Source organism: Haemorhous mexicanus, chromosome 1 (genome assembly GCF_027477595.1).
Source record: "Haemorhous mexicanus isolate bHaeMex1 chromosome 1, bHaeMex1.pri, whole genome shotgun sequence".
In the NCBI taxonomy this organism is placed as follows: Eukaryota; Metazoa; Chordata; class Aves; order Passeriformes; family Fringillidae; genus Haemorhous; species Haemorhous mexicanus.
Genome location: NC_082341.1, coordinates 115,049,258 through 115,066,880, shown reverse-complemented (window position 1 = coordinate 115,066,880; position 17,623 = coordinate 115,049,258). Strand labels below are relative to the sequence as shown.

The 17,623-nt window shown below is 39.6% G+C and overlaps 1 protein-coding gene across 4 annotated transcripts in view; it reads left to right on the top strand.

The window, feature by feature from the left end:
* Positions 1-264: 264 nt before the first annotated feature.
* LOC132334165 (ras-related protein Rab-10-like) overlaps positions 265-17,623 on the top strand; it is a 32,077-nt gene continuing 14,718 nt past the window's right edge. For 2 of the 4 annotated variants that reach the window (XM_059860028.1, XM_059860037.1), the window contains exons 1-3: positions 266-477; positions 6,436-6,496; positions 9,612-9,750. In XM_059860028.1, coding sequence (XP_059716011.1) covers positions 318-477; positions 6,436-6,496; positions 9,612-9,750 — 360 coding nt within the window. In that variant the 5' untranslated portion in view covers positions 266-317. Of the gene's footprint in view, positions 478-6,435; positions 6,497-9,611; positions 9,751-17,623 lie in introns of all 4 variants that reach the window. The other 2 variants (XM_059860010.1, XM_059860019.1) reach the window with 2 other exon arrangements.

The following is a 17,623-nucleotide window of genomic DNA, read 5'->3' as shown; positions in this document are numbered from 1 at the left end:
ACTGTCAGATGACAATAAATTAAAAATGAAAAAGAGGAAATTCTTACAACCTGTTTCCTCTGCCTCTGACCTAACGCTAGGAAGCAATGTGAAACCAGACTGTTTATTTCTGTACTTCACGGGGGGAGCGTCATGAGGGTTGTGAAAGTTCCCGCTTCCTCCTTGGTGATGAAACTTCTTAAAAAAAAAAAAAAAAAGTGTATCTTTGCATAATTTCATAACGCGGGCTCGGGGCAGTGGCTGGCGCTGAGGAGGCTCCGGGCCCGCTCCCGCCCCGCCCCGGCGCGGCCCGGCCCGGCCGGCACTCGGCGCCCGCCATGGCGGGGCTGGGGCCGGCCGGAGAGCCGCGGCCGCTGCTGGTGAAAATCGTGATGGCCGGAGAGTCCTGCGTGGGAAAGACCTCCATCGTGCGCAGGTACACGGAGCCCGGCTCGCCTCCCGCCGGCTCTCCCGCCACTTCGTACATGGCCACGATCGGTGAGTGCCCGCCGGCTCTGTGCGCCCCGCCCGCCTCGCTGCCTCCCCTCGCCCTCCCCTGCCGGTGCCCGCGGCTCGCACACGGCCAGACCGGCGCTGTCAGCTGTGAGGTGTCAAACCTGCCTGCGCTGAGCTCTGCGGGTCTGCAGCCGCGTCCAGCGCCTTAAACCTTTGCCGGGGTGTCAGGACATGTGTCACACTGGCTCCAGAGCCACTGCAAAGTGCTGGCTTGTTACACTGTCCTTGCTGCTCGTCTGAGCTTTGGGAGCCTGCTCCTGGTGTAAACTTGTGAAAACTTGTGTCTCACGGTTTCTTACTGCCCACTGAGGCCCTGCTGCTGTACGTCGGTGCAGGTGCGGAGAAAACAAAGCAGAGCCCTAGATTTGCTAGGCTGGAAATGACCTCTGAGATCATCGAGTCCAACCTGTGACCAAACACTGCCATGTCAAACAGACCATTCACTGAGTGCCTTGTCCGGTCTTAAACACCTCCAGGGGTGACTCCACCATCTCCCTGGGCAGCCCATGCCAATGTTGAACCACACTTTCTGGAAAGATACTCTTTCTAATGTCCAACCTGAGCCTTCCCTGGCACAGCTTGAGGCTAATTTCTTTTGTTCTGTCACTTGTAGCGTGAAAGAAGAGACCCATCCCCACCTGGCTACAGCCTCCTTTCAGGTTATCAACGCCAGAGAGCTGTCAGATGTCAGTAAAAAGCCCATTTCATCAGCTAGAAAGGGCTTTAACTTTGTGTGTATAATTTAATAGTTTACGGATGTCTTCTGCTGTAGTTAACAGTGTGCGTGATGATTAAAGCAGAGCTGTAGCTATGATGGAAATCATTAACTCTGCCAGACCATGTCAGTTCTGTCCTGGCACACTGCAGCTGGTGGGTGATGGTGAGCTCCCCACTGCCATGGCATTCCCAGGCTCACAGTGCCATGGGGAATGGCATGATGACTGTCCACATGCTGAAATCCTTGTCTTCAGCGTGAAGATGTGTTATGTGAGCACAGTGGTTTGATTTGCTGTGGACATTTTCCCAAATCCTCATTGGGAAATTTTAATTTTTAAGGGTTGTGTGTAAGAATGCTTTTTATTTGATTTGATTTGATTTGATTTGATTTTGAAGAGAAAACTAAATTATGCCAGGAAATGGTGAATTCCTGCATTTGGAATATGCATGGTTCATTTACACATCTTTCAATCCTGGAGGAGTTGGCATAGAGGAATTAAACACCAGACAGTAGCTGTGGCAGTAGTTTGTCCAGAGAATACTTAACGTACACAAGATGACTTGACCTGCCCACATAAGAGTGGCTGAACTTTAACTACTTTTTATTTTCTTGCCCTTTCTTACAAAGCAGTTTCTGAAATCAGCAGACAAAAAGGAAGAACACAACTGTCAAGTTAGGAAATTGATCCTAATAATAGGCAACTTGTTGCCAGGCTTAGCAAGAAACCCCAAAGAATGGCTATAAAAATAAATAACAGCTTTGTTGATGTGGTTTACATTGAGATTCCTGACCATGAGGTCAGACATAATTTCTTTTACTCCTGATTCAGTCCACTGCAGACTCAAAAAACTTTTATATGGTGGTGATATTTAGAATTTCCCAAGTTGTGACTTGAACTATTTCAAGGAATAATGAAGATAATAGTTTTTGTGACATTTTATGGACTAAGATTAATCTCTTTAGTTTCATTAGTGACACCTATTATTGAGATATTTAAAAACATTTCTTAAAAAATGCTTATCTGAATATAAATGAATACTCCAGACATGGTATTTATTATCTGAATGTGTTTTTACAGTTATTTCTGAAATACTGTGTTCCATTTAATTCCATTTAACCATGTGTTTTAGAGCTTGAACTTGGAAAACAGATGGGATTATGAGTGATGTCTTCCAAAAGAGTAGTGTTGGAAGTAGAAAGTTCATTCTTCATGGAGACAGCCGGAATGGAGAGGATGCCCTAAATATTGTGGCTCCTAGCGATGTAAAGGAAGAAGACACAAGTGTTTTCTCAGTTTGTGATGTCTCCTTCCTCACTGTTGATAACCATTGGAACAAATAATTGTTTTTATTTGGATGCCTGTTTCATACAAACTCAGCCAAATGATCACTTTCTGTTGTACAGCCTATTAAATGCTCATCTGCTGTCAGGTGATTTTTCACTTTACCTGTCCAATTGAAATGGTGATTTGAGTAGAGGGAACATTATCCCGACTGTGCCGTCTTGCAGCTTCCTGAGTTCCCTGACAAAATCACGTGCCATCACCTTCCTTGGTGACAGAGGGTCATAGGCACACAAGTTAAAATGTCGAAAGTCTCGTTTCTATGTCATCATGAATCACAGATTTGTGTTATTAGGAGAGATCCTAGTGTTATTGCAGCGGGAAAAAGCCAGAAAAGCATTTTGTAGTAGGCTCTGGTAGTAGTTTTCTAAAATTATGTATTCTATGAGAAAATGCAAAAAATACATCCACCATAAATTTTCATTGAAAGCTTTTAATGCAGCACTTAAATACTCAAGGTTGGGTGCCCTTCCTCCTCTTCAATTACATAAATTATCAGCAGTTATAGTTTTCTAATTAAACTTACACACATCATAAGGTGGATGCCTTGTATTATGAATAGATTATAAAGAATAAATGTTTTTGTTTAAACAATGGTTTTGCATATGAAGTCATAGAGGTTTATGAACAGAAGAACCTTCTTGTATACCAGTGAACAGAACTGTGATCTCACAGGCTGTGAGGTTATTTTGCTGTATTATGGTCACTGTGGTCCTTCAGAACATGTGTTTTCTGTGAGAAACATTTCTGCAGAGCTGAGTCCTCCCAAATCTGTTATAGTTGAAAGTGGTACAACTTCCACATTAGGATTAAAAAGTCTGTGTAGATTCCCTGATATTTACTTTAGAAGGGAATAAAGTAATCAACAAAAATGAACCGTATTGAAGGTAAATGTGTCCTGTGTCAAGAACACCAGTAGCAATTCACATCTTATATTTTTTTAACAAAACTGGATATTTTTGTCACTCTTGTTTTCTTAACAAACCATTTTATCCCATTAGTTGCTTTTCTCAGCAAACCAGGAATCATCAGTACTTTTGGCAGCTCAGACACCTCTCTGCTTGAGACATTGCTTGACATATTCAGAAAAGAATCTGATCCAAGTAATGTGCCAGCAACTAGGAGGGGTTAAATATGGGTTAGGAGTAACTGGAAGCTCAACCCACCACATCTCACTGGGCACTTGCCCAGTTTGGGCACAGGAGCTGCTAGGCTGCTAGGAACTGCTTCCCTGTTCCTGGAGTTGAAGATGCTGTGTGACAGGCAGTGGGCTGAGTAGAACCTAAACAGGGGCATTCACCACCCTTTGTCCATACTTTCACTGTTGTGTCCTGCTAAGCTACTCAAACTTGCATTTTCTTTGGATAGACATACGTTTTTGAGCATTTTCTGTCAAGAACCCACTAACTCTGGGTGAAAAGTGTGCTGTAATTTTTCCAGGCCAGCTGCAAACAACCTCTTTGAAGAAGACTTCTACAGTTGGCCAGAGGGAGGGAAGAGAGGGGCATTTCACAGCTAAATTACCCTGTGGCTGGCTATTTCTATGCTTTTTAGACTTAATTGTCTTTAAGGTGCCTCAGTCCTAATATGGGCATTATTTACTCTTTGGAATATAAAGAAAATAAATTTTCATGGCTATAAAAGTTGGAAATAACAACCAGAATTGGAGCTTGCACCCAGCATCTTCCTTCTTGGTTGTATTTGACAGCTTAAAAGAAGCAAGTACATGCTGTTGCATTCCAATAACATTTATCTCAGGAGCTGTAATCAATGCTTGGTTTGTTATGTTGATCAGGTTGTATACCAGGTAGGCCTTAAAAGCATCTGAAATCCGTGAGCTGTCTTGGGCATTGTGTATCTCATTTTCCTTTTCTGTCTTTCGAATTTGCTAAGTTTGCTGGAAATTTCATATAAAGACATGAACAATTCATGCATGCAGAACATATTGACTTTTGTTTTTCACTAACATTCATTGACCTTTTAGGTCAATAAATTTTGAAGTTGACTTAAGAAGTCAATATGCCTGATTTTAATTTAGATTAAGTTTTAGTCTGATTCAGCATTCTGCTTCCCTTTTTTCAATTTTTTTTTTAAAAGCTTATAGCAATTTATTATTAAAATGTATGTCAACTAAGAACTTTTCCTTATAGTTCTGGTAATCCCTGTCTGGAATATAATTTTTTGCTGTGTTCCCAATGCACCATTTGTAAGTGACATTCCAGCCTCCCAGTGTATACTCTGTACCTCTCAACGGCTTCAACATCAATTGTAGAGAATTATACAGATAATTAAACAAAACCATGTGAATTTCTGGAGCAAATGTTTTCCATCACATTGGAATTTCACCTTACATGAGCAAATTTTACTTAAATCACATTTCCTTCTGACAATATTAATTCCATCAAGGAAGCTTTGTGTAATACTAATTACCAATACCAATTACATTATTTCATCTTTCCTTTTCATTGAAGCTTCAGTGAAAAAATGAAAATTCATCAAGGGAAGGACATGATTATCATAATAATTTTTAAAATCCACCTCAACTCCCTTACCACATACACACAAAAAAATGGTAATAGCATTGAAAGTGCATGTGAGTGCATGCATGTGAGAGTGTACTTGTCAAAATTTTGTGCATAATACATCTGTCAGTACAAAGGAAGGGAGCATTTCCTCTGCATTTTTGGTTTGCTGCCATGGGTGCTTTCCTTTGATAAAGTAATTTGGCTTGCACATTCTTACGGAAATCAGTACAGTGGTATTAACTTAAAATTTGTGTGATTTTTTCAGTCTGTTTGGTTCCTTCAAATGACATTACTACTGGTGAAAAGACACTGTCATTTTAGTAGCTATAGTTTGATCTTATGGGATTTTGCCCATACAGTATGGTCAGCTGTCACAATGTTGCCTTAACTTCATTTACTATAATTGACAAAAAGAGCCTAATTGTTTTGCAGTGGGGGACAAAAGCAATCATGGAAATTATCAAATGGTATTTCAAACTTCAGCAATGAAGTAATAGGGGAAACAATGCTTTACTCTGCAAAAATATGTCACTCTAAGATAGCAGCTGATAGCTAGCAGATTCTAATTTTAGAACTGGAACTTCAACAGCTCATAAGTCTAGGTATCATCTAACACATCTGGAGTACTAATTTGACAATTCAATAAAAGAAAACACTATAAATCTTAAGGAAAATACCTTTGAGGAAGGATCCGTAGTGTACGTAGAGACAACATTCTGCATTGATTTTAAGTGTTAATGCTTGCTTTTAGCATTGGCTTTGTGGATCTGATTTAGGCTGTAGAGCCAGTCCTCTTCATTTTGAATTAAATCCTATGTATGTTTGTCTTTACACTTAATGTGTACAGGCAAATCCTATTTCTGCTCATGTACACCTGGATATCTTTTTTTAGGGATTTGAAAGTAAGGACAGAAAAATTGTGTTGCACATGTGACAGCTGATTTGTAAGCATTTTTACCTTCCTACTCATAGCTGCCATGCTCTTGAAAATCACCAGTGTATTTGTGCAATGTACTGCTGTGCATAGGCCATGAAACTACTGTCATGTCCCTTGCCAATCCATGGTAATACTTGTAGTTTCAGAGTATCTTCACCTTTGCTTCGACCTGCCCTTTCTTTTCTTGGTATTGGCATTGCTTTGTATTGTATTTGTGCAATGTATTGGCACTCAGTGAATAATTTCCTTTTAAAACTTCCATTTTGAATGTATGCGGTTGGCTAGTTATTCTTTCTATGGTATTGTTCCTTTTTACTTTCTGTCTGAAATTGCATGATAACTAGAGCTGAGAAACAGTCTTCAAAAGGGAATCCATGTTATTATGTGAAATGTTACAGATTTTCCTTTTTTCTTCTAGGCATTGATTTTAAAGTAAAGACAGTAATGTTTAATGATACAAGAGTGAAACTTCAAATATGGTAAGTTTTAATTAGTATCACAAAAAAAAGCCAACTAAATTGCATTATGACATGAAAAATCTCATCTACTTTGAATTGTGTGTCTTCATAGTGTGCAGGTGCTCCTACTAGAAAATTTAAAAATTTTAATTTAGCCTGGGAGAGTATATTTTTTTGCAACAAGTAACGTACGTTAAAAAGAAGGCTGTCACCAGGTTTCATTAGCAATAAAACTTGCAGCGTACAAACAAGTGCAGATCTATGATCCAAGTAAAGTGCATTTAGTTGTATAGGAACATTGTGGAAAGTGACAAAGCAAGAAGATGTTACATTTCATTACCCATCACATGTATGTTCAAAAGGGTAACCAAGAGAAATTCCTTTTGATAAGAAGAATCTTTGGGAACGTACACTATTTTTGTTTTTGAAATTTTCCTAAAGGCTGTGTAGGGCTTCTGACACCTGGCTCTCCAGGCATCTAGTACTGAAGATTATCTCTATATACCAGTATTTAACTTGTCAAGGAGTAAATCTGTATATTAATTATATGACCAGTATCGGATCTGCACTTATTTCCTGACAGGCTTTAATGCAAAAGTAATAGGGGCTTGTTTATAGTTTTCTTAAGGCATAATTCACAGAATCATTGACTATGCTGGAATGAATATGAATATTAATTGAATATGCTGAATCCATTGAATATGGAAGGGACCCATCAAGATCATTGAGTCTGATTTCTGGCCTTGCACAGGACACCAAGAGTCATACCATGTGCCTGAGAACATTATTCAAGTGCTTATTGAACTTTTGTCACGGTCAATGGGTGACAAAAGTTTTTCTCTGGGTGAAAAACCTTTTCCTGATAGCCAGCCTACCTGCCCATGACTCAGCTTCAGGCCATGTCCTCAAGTCCTGTCGCTGGTCATGAGAGTGAAGAGATCGGCACCTGCCCCTCTGCTTCCCCTTGTGAGGAAATCGGACTGCAGTGTCTCCCTACAGTCTCTTCCAGGCTGAACAAACCAAATGACCTCAGACACTCCTTGTATGGCTTCCCCTACTATCATGGCCATTGTTTGGATACTCTCTAAGAGCTTAATGCCTTTTTTATATTGTGGTATCCAAAACTGCCCCTAGCACTTGAGGTGAGGCTGCCCCAGTGCACAGCAGAGTGGGACAATCCCCTCCCGTGCCTTGCTGGTGCTGCTGTGTCTGATGCAGCCCAGGACATGCTTGGCCCTCTTGGCTGCCAGGGCACTGCTGGCTCATGTTCAGATTGCCAGTGACCAGGACCCCCAGGTCCCTTTCTGCAGCCCTGCCTTCCAGCAAGTCATTCCCCAGTCTGTACACAGAGCCAGGATTGCCCCACCCCAGGTGCAGAATCCAGCACTTGCCCTTGTTAAACTTTGTGCAGTTGGTGATTGCCCAGTCCTCCCATTTGTCGAGGTCTCTCTGCAGGGCCTCTCTGCTCTGGAGGGAGTCAACAGCTTCTCCCAATTTAGTATCTTTGGCAAACTTACTTGGTGTCCCTTTGAATCCTGCACCCCAGTGGTTAATGAAGATGTTGAAGAGAGCTGGGCTGAGGATGGAGCCCTGCAGAACCCCACTGGTGACCAGACCCCAGCCTGATGTCACCCCATTCACTGTAACCCTTTGTGCCTGACCTGTGAGCCAGCTGCTCACCCATCACTGAGCATGGTTATCCAGCTGGGTGCTGGACATTTGGTCTGGAGGGTACTGTGAGAGACAGCACCAAAATTTCGCTGAAGTTCACTGAGATCATATCTATTGGCTTTCCTAGATCAGCTGAGTGGATTAACATTTTATAGAAGGAAGCCAGGTTCAACAAGCAGGGCTTTGGCCTGCTGTGCTGTGACCAATGACTGTGTTGTCGTCCATGTTTATCTCCCAGAATAATATTTTTCATTATTTTACTGGGCACTGAAGTGAGACTGACAGGCCTGTAGTTTCCAGGGTCTTGCCCTTCTTGAAAACTGTGATAGCTTTACCCTGCTTCCAGTCAGCTGGGACCTCTCCAGACTCCCAAGACTGCTTAAAAACCAAGAGAGGCTTTGTGATGACATCAGCCAGCTTTTTGAGAATTCTCAGATGAATCTCATCAGGCCTCATGGCTGTGTGGATCTGCTTCTCCAGCAGATCCCACACAATTTCAGGGTCTACGGGGTGTTGATCATTCACACAGTCATGGTCCTCCAGCTCAGGGCCCTGAGACCCCCTTAGTCTGTCACCTGTGTTGAAGACAAAGAATGCATGGAACACCTCTGCTTGTCCATGTCCCTCTAGGTGAGGTGACCATCCTCATCCTGTAACGAGCTGATATTATTTCTACACTCTCTTTTGCCATTCATATATTTGAAAAAAAATTTTGTCTCCCGTGTTTCTGTCATCTTCAACCCCACACAGATTTTCTCCCTATGGTGGCAAACAGAATCTGTATTCTTTCCATGTCACTTGACTTTGCTTCCACTGGGCATGCACCTTCCTTATTAATTTTATTTCCCAGCAGGTTTCACTAATGCCAGTGATGTCATGTCTCTGGGACTGGGACAAAGCTTGGAGCATGTCTCATTTGTTCCTCTTGCTTGGTGTAGTAGTGTAGAAACATTTCAGGTATGGTACTTTGTAGCCAACATCTCCTGAAGCAGATCCATTTGTGTTTGTTTCCTCAAGTTTTGGCATTACGTGTGAGAACCAGCGTGTCCTTATATTTTATGTCTTTTTCTCAAAACCTGTCTTCCATCTAAACCAGGTTGTTGTTTGTATCACAGTTTACACAGAGGTTGTCAAAATATGGGGATGTCATCTGACATCTTATCTTTTTATCACCTGAATTATTTATATAAAGAAGGAATGGTGAGCTTGACATTACTCAGGTTTCAGCCACTGGCTTGGCTTCCCTAGTAGGGCTGTATTATACAGAATAAATTTTATTGCTATATCTGGCACCCAGATTTTCTGTCATCTGTGTTTTTTCTTCTTCCTTTCGTGTTAGAGTACATAATTTAAAATTTGAACAATACTCCTTAAAGTAAAGTAATCTTTCTTGGAGATTCTGCAGTCTGATAATATCTTTTTTGTTTGTTTGTTTGTGTGTGTGTGATGTTACAATTTCCTTCAGGGATACTGCTGGCCAGGAGCGGTTCCATACACTTAGTACCAGCTATTTCCGTGGTGCACAAGGCTTTGTTCTCGTATATGACATCACAAATCTGAAGAGTTTTCAAAGTATAACAATCTGGATAAATGACATATATGAGGTAAATATATCTGTCAGCAATTGATCACTAAATGAGGATAATTAATGTGTCATTTTAAATGACTGCATGAGAGGTATTCTTGTTCCTGTATGTTTCTAAGCAAAATTTCTTGCATTTAACTCAGCACACAGTATGATAGTAGAATTACTGTCATCTGAAACTGAAACGTGGTTTATATTTAGGCAAGCCCATGTTGATGGAGGAATGTTTTCTGAAGTACTTCTAAAACATAGCTTCCAATCCCTCTTTGTGCCTGCTGCATTATGGTGCTCTTGTCACTGGTGTGGCTATGCATAGATCAGTCTGCATGAGCTCATCCTGGGATTTTAATTAGATTCCATATCAAAATTCTGTATCACAGCCGGTGATTTCCCTTTCCTAATTTCATTACTTCAGTGTAGTTACCTCATCCCAAGATCAAAGGAATTAAATATCCTCTTTGTCCTTGCTGCATATTCCTGGAGAGGATGGTTTCAAGAGGGAGGAAGTGGAGTGGGAGGCTGGTTAGCTCAGCTGCTCGTGGTGCTGCAGCCAGAAATACGTGCTTTCATGTGACATAGGAAGTGATTCAACAGCACATGGCTGCCAGAAAGGGTATGTGTTCCCACTGGAGCTTGTCAGAGCCCTCTGTGCTTCACTCTGACTTCCTAATGTGGTAGAAAACTAACACAGCAGAAGTTGAGTGGTTTTTCTGCTCTATTAGTGAGTTTGAGAGGCTCATAGAAAGCTTACTGGAGCTGCAGTAAGGTAAACAGGTAGGAGTAGGAAATCCAGAAGAAAAATGTCTGGAAACAGTGTGAAGGGACGGAGGCATGGGCAAGCCCTTAGACGAGAGATCATTCTGCTGACTCTAACTCTGTATTCCAAGTCTTTTTTGGTAGGTCTCTCTTGATGTCTTCTTTATTAGATAGAGGCAAGGCAGTTTTAGACTAGAAAAGTTCAGCTGTAAGGTACCTTCAATGATCATCTAGTCCAGCTGCCCAACCACTTAAGCACTGACCAAAAGTTAAATTATGTTATTAAGAGCATTGTCCAGATGCCTCTTCATTTGGCTTGAGGAATTGTCCATCTCCCTAGGAAGCCTGTTCCAGTGTTTGACCACCAGCTCAGTAAAGTGCTTCCCAATGTCCAGTCCAAATATCCCTGGCACAACTTTGAGCCACTCCCATGTGTCCTGTCTCTTGATACCTGCAAACAAAGACCAGTATTGTTCTCTCTACTTTCCATCCTAAGGAAGCTGTAGGGAGCAGTGATATTGCCCCTCAGCAGTAGCACAGCAGTTTGTAGTTAGTATGCTTGTGGAAGTTAGTGTAAGAATACAAGCAAGACAGCGCTCTCCATTGATCAAAATCAAGTAAAGTTTAAAGGAAGATTTTTAATACTGTTGTGATTTGGTGGGGATGGATGGGAAAGGGGGCTTTTCATCTTGGGACAGGGGGCTTGAAATAAAACCATCAAATGTATTATTTTCTTTCTTCACAGCTTCAGTATACAGCTGAATTAATGAATTACACATGATCATATATCCAACAATATATACGTGGGATATCTTATATCCTTAGGAAAACATTATATGCACATAATCTCATTTTTAAAAACATTACTCTGGTAACCCAGTAAATCATTGTTTTTGACCTTAGAGCCATCTTAAAAGTCTTAGTGGTAACAGAGGCTAACTTCAGTAATGTGTTACAAAGGAGATTTGATGAGACAATATTCTTACTGGCTTGTCTGCACAAACTTTAAACTAACACATCTGTTTTCTTATTTTAAGAAAAGCATGTGCCTTTCTTCTGTTGGCCAAACAAAAGTTACAGCTAGATATGCCACTGGTTATACAGTTTCATGGTTAACATAGATTTAGCTCAGCAAACAGTATGATAGCAGTTTTACTGTTACCTGAAACTGAAAATGTGGATTATCTGCATATATCCATTTCTGTCTGTCTATCTATCTATCTATCTATCTGTCTATCTATCTATCTATCTATCTATCTATCTATCTATCTGTCTGTCTATCTATCTATCTATCTATCTATCTATCTATCTATCTATCTTTCAACATAAAATGTTGTTTTGGCTTCACACTGGCTCCAAAGGAGTCATATTGTCCTGTCATCTTCAGTTAGATCAACCCGGTGATTGATTCATTGGGCTACAGTGCACAGCCATAAACAGCAAGAAGGTATCAGGGCTGCATAGCTAGAGTGGAGGGGAGGATGAGAGTAGCTCCTGTGGCCACCATGCAGGTTTAGATCTGATTTAGTCAATCAGGAAATGACACCTGCGCAAGCCTGCTCTCCGTTTGTGACATATTAAAAGCTTTCATTTAAAGGTACTCAAGGTATTAATACTTAGACTGTTAAATCTTAACCCCTGAAGGTACTCCTGTTAGTTTACAGTTTAAAAAATGGAAAAATACTCAATCTAAAACAATTTCTAGGAATGTAAATTGCATGATTGATTGTACCAATCTCAAAACTAGCAATTAGTGTTGTAATGGAGCTAGATAGTAATAAAAAATTTAATTTAGTCCTAGTGGGATATCAATTTCTGAAGTGTCTTGGTGAAAATGTATGGGGCTATTCATTGCAAAAGAAATGTTTTTAAGCAATAACTGTTAAAAGACAGGGCATTTCATGAAAATTAATTACTTCCTGGAGGTCGGTGACATTTCTTGCACTTGCTTTGGTCCGTGAATGTAAACCAGTATTTAATTCCCTACAAATACCCAAAATCAAAGTGACTGTTGCTACAGCACCATTTAAAATATGCAAGCGTAGAAAAAAATAAGTTTTTAAAAGAGAAACAGAGAGAATACAGACTTCACTAAATACCAGACTAATAGGTGTAAAGCTTGCACCTGAACCAGTCAAACAGGAATTTTGGAGGCAATTCAGTTATTACATTATGCTCTCATTTTTTGCTTCTTTGCACATAAAGATTTTAAACAGAAAGTTTTTTAAAAATCTGTTCAGTGTGCTAAGCCATTTTTGCAACAGCTGAAAATAACAATCCAAGCAATTTAGTATTCTTAAAAACTCCCATTGATTTTATAAAAACTGGCCAGTCAGTGCAATTACAATCAGATTACCAGTAATGTTCTCATTATATTTCAGTTAGTTTAAGTGTGGAATACAGCAGCTTCACTATTAAAAATGAATTATTGTCCAAGGAAATACAAGACACAAATATGTTTCCGTATATGTATTGCTGTAATATTTGAATTCAGAACTAGAGGAAACTAAGTAACATAACTCTACTTTTTAAAAGCTTGCTAGAAAAATATACTCGTGCACAGATAAATATTTTAGGACATTACTGGCAAGTCCACTATAGGGATATTGGATTTGTAATGCATTCATTAGGAGCATGATAATTGCAGGAAGATAACTTTAGAACCTGCAACCATTCTTTATTTGTAGAATTGCAGGTTATGTCCAATTTATTAAAGTGTTCCTCCTGCTGACATAGCTTTTAGCTACTGTATGCACCTGTTCTGAAAGGCTGATGCAGCTTGGCCTTTGAAAATTAAATAAATACAAGCAGCTGTGTACCAAATAATTTTGCAAAAAACAATTTTTTTCCAGGATGTTTTGAACAAGATTCCAGCTAACATTGGCAAAAGGTTCCTCACAATAGAGTGGTTCAAATTCTCAAATAGGTGCCCTGAGAGGATCACTTAAAGGAGGCACTTAAGACTCCATTCAACAAGGCCTTGAGCAGCCTGACCTGATTTTGAAGTTGGCCTGTCTTTGAGTGGAGGACTAGACAAGCTGACTTCTAGAAGTCCTTGCCAACCTAAAGCACTTCATTATTCACACATGGCATCTGGGTCTCAAAAAATGGTTGACATTAGGTAGGTCTTAATTTTCTTCTAAATACCTTGAATTTGTTTTAATTGTGCTAGTCTTCTGATGTGGCCATCAAGGTGGCAATACCAGCTGCTAACAATTATCTCTGTGCTGGAAATTGTCTGCCATCACAGAATTTTCTGCACAGAGAAGATAATTTCTTTTCTTGTGCAAGTTTTGGTGACAGTAGTTTAGTGTTTTTTTAATACATTAACTTTCTGTTTGTCTTACCTGCAGAAGTGATCCCTCAACCAGGATATGAACTGTATGAATTATTGAGTTGCTCTCATTTCTGCATAGTGCCCTTTTTTGGTTTGGTTCCTCTGGTGCATTTGGGAGACATTTCAGCATCATACTTAAAAAAAAGCAGCACAGCAAACTGCTTTACAAGTGCAAATTAGTTTGACTTGAAACTCTTCTCAGTTTTTCTTCCTCAGGTGGGAAAGCTTGATGTCAAAAGATTGAATTGTCCCAGTTCATAGATAGGTTTGTCATTATGGCATTGATTAGAACTTAAAATTCTTGCTCTTGTTATTTTATTAAATTGGTTTGTCTGTAGTCCTGGGTTTATATCTAGTGCATTGTAAATTTGCTAGTAGACAAATAAATTTGAGCAGTCATTTATTTCCACTGAAGTTCTGGAAACCAGGCATTTGTAATTGAGGTCATAAGGTAACACTTAGGAAAATATGTGGGAAGAGACATGTTTGGCGATCCAAATATGACACTGCCCATGTGATGCTTTCAGAGAGACTCTGAGGACAATCTATTTCTAACAAATTGTTCTTCAGTACTACAAAGGGTAGGTTTCTAGTGTCATTGTCCAATGAGTAAGAAGTTTCCCAGTTTTAATGGCCTTCTCCAACTCCACCTTCATCTCAGTGTTTGACCATGTGCATCTTCTTCCAATGTGAAAAGCTACATTTCTTCCTCAAATACACACTGTTTAAGAATTCCCATAGTTTATTCGTCAGGGATGGGTTCTCAGTTTCACTCTTTGGACCTACTGACAAACTTCTGTTGCCTTTTCAAACTGTAATTAATATCAATATCAAGCAGCCCTTCACAGCCACACCCTGGAGATGTGGTCAAGGGGCAAGGTGTTCTGGGAGATGTATCCCTGGATAGATAGCTTTGTATGAGGACTCTGGGTGAGCTCATAATCATCATGGGGAGTTTTCTGCAGGGGAGGTTGGGATCATTCTTGGTAGGTCTGTCTTAAGTGGTAGGTCACCATGTAAGAAGTGAAGGGGTAGTTTCTTCCAATAGTCTGTAAGTACACATATGGTGTAGTTTTCTCATAGAAAAGGTGTCTGCTCTTGTCATACTCACATGAAATCCAGAGCTTCTGGAAAATAAAATCTGTAGGAAAAAAAAGACCTCTAACATTTGAAAAAAAACCCCACCCAAATCCCCAGACAAATTATATACAAGAGGAATGAGCAAGATATTTTTGCTTTTGCATTTTTGATTTCTCTTAATAGCCTCAGAGTCAGGTTGTGTGTTTCCCTGGCTGGGTGGACATTAAGCAGTGGGGTGAAGGGCACAGGTGGGTGGCCCCTGTCAGTAGTGGGCTGCAGAGACTGTGGTACTGTGATGTGAGTGTCCAGTGTCCAGTGTGATGTGGCACTGCTGATTTGGAGGCTCTGCTGCTGCTCCCTCCCGTGGCCACTGCTTAGAGCAGCCTGGCTCCTGCTGCTGCCACATCCAGCTGCCTGGGAGCCCAGTGGGAGAAAAACCCTTCTGCCAAAACCTGTTGGCTCCAAGCTGTGCCAAACACTTGAGAACACTTGGTCAGTCTCAGTAAATCTCTTGGCTCCATTTTTTTCAGAAAAATACAATGATGATGTTTTCATTCTCAAAATATAGTAGTGTAGGTATTCTCCAGGTTCAGATTATATTTATTTTGACCTTCAGTAAAATGTGAACTTTGAAATGTTAAAATGCAAAGAAAAACAGAGAGTAAACCAAGAATTGGCATTTTTTGAGATACCAGAGTAAAACTTTATCTGGAAAAAAATTATTTCTGCCTTGATGAAATTGATTATTTTTAATAGTACTTTTCCATAATATGTGGGGAAAATGTTTCCTGAGTCTATGAGTTTATTCAGTGCTGACTTGCATAATAGGATTTTAACTGCAAAATAGCCTTCATCTTTTTAGCTATAGATTTTGCATTTGGAAAGCTTATTCCTGAGCTATAAATAACAGAGCATGAAAATATACAGCAAGCTTTTGGAAGCCCCGAAAAGCCATATTTTTGGCCAGTTGAAATCAGTGTACCCATGCAGTTTTTATGCCAGCTGAGCACATGGTCAAACTTCTGCCTAGTCGTATTGATTTAATTTTTTAAGACATCATACATAATCAATTTTCAGAATTTAAAATGGACATCATTTTGACTAACAATCTTCAGTTTTGTAAATGCATGAAACTGCAAGATACCATCTTTAAAAAGGAGAACTGTAAGTGCTTTGGTGGAGGATCCAGACAAAGTGAAAATACATTAATACATTATATTTATGTAGAAATAGTAGTTATTTGCAGAAGTAAATGCTTTGTGATTGGTAGTACTAATAAATACTTGCTGAAAGGCCTGGTACCTCAAACCTCATTTAAATGTTATTGTTTGAAGCTGTTTAGAAAGAACATTCCTACTGCAAAAAATTTGTGCTGTTAATACAGAAATTAGGTTACAGAATGAATTTAGTTGGTTTGTCAATGCAGTATGCAAGTATTTCCCTCTAGACTTTAACTTCACAGTGAAGTCAAATGTCACTTATAAAACCTTCATCAGCCTTCAGTATTCTTCCAAATTAAAAGTTGATTACATAATGAGATTTAATTGTCTATTTAGCCTATTTTGGGGCTCATATATGTGGTCTTATGTAGGAGAGCCACTGATCTTAATGAGTGAAGCTTCAGTGGATTCTGAAACAGCCAACGTTTTGGTCTGTTAATCCAGGTTAGAATAATTCATTATTTTAGCCCTCTAGTTTGTACTCTTACGAAGTTTACTTCATTTTAGTAAACTAAACTGAAATAAGTCTAGATTACTCTAAGAGGAGAATGGATTAATAAAAAAGAAATAGTGTTCCTTAATATTAAATTGTGCCTACTGATGAAGTCTTCTAATTGCTGTAAAAGTAGAAATAGACTAAAAATAGTGTTCTTTCATCCTTTAATGAATGGAGGTTTTTCTCTGTATGGTTGTGATAGATTTTGTCTTATGGCAAAGTTACAAAAGTTAAGCATTTGACAGAGATCAGAGATTCCATCAAAGTCCCCGTAGAGAAATCTGTGGCCTGAGACCAGGTTTTGAGTCATCAGGGAAGCTGTGAGAGCATGCACCTCCAGAATAAAAGCCATGGCATCAGACTACAGTAGCTTCAATTGTTTGTACATTAGGACCCTCAATGTCCTCCATTTAAGTACTGAAAGCGGTTTTAAATATTGTGATTTTCACAATGAATGTCAGTTTTCAATTCCACATGCTGTAGCAGAATTATTCCCTTTTCTTGTCATTATTCCAGTCACATATAGTTACAATGACTTATCTTAAAATAACACTGATGTGAAAAACCCAGTGCATTTCACAGTCATCATGCATGTGAGTGGATTAGAGGTACAGAGAAAGAGACAAGGTCAAAAAGGTAGATTTTTCTTCCTTTTGAAATCAATGAGGTTTTAAAATTTTACTTCATTAAAATCTATTGCCTTCTTCTTAGTGTCTTGGAATAATCAGACTTTTATGTTGAGTTTGAACACTTTGAAAGTAATTTTACTGTCTGTGTGCAAAAGTGAAGCACAGCAGAGTGCTCTTTCAGGTGCAGCAAATTCCTTCCCTTTTACTTGTGAGTGCTAGGTGCAGAGCAGAGTCATATGCTAATCCATGAATCTATTACTTTTAGTAGGGCAGTGTCTGTGAATTCAGGGCATTTCCAGTCATTTTAAAGCCTCAAGCTGGAGCATTCATCAGAAGATGGTGCCCATGCACCATAGACTTTATATCTTACGAAA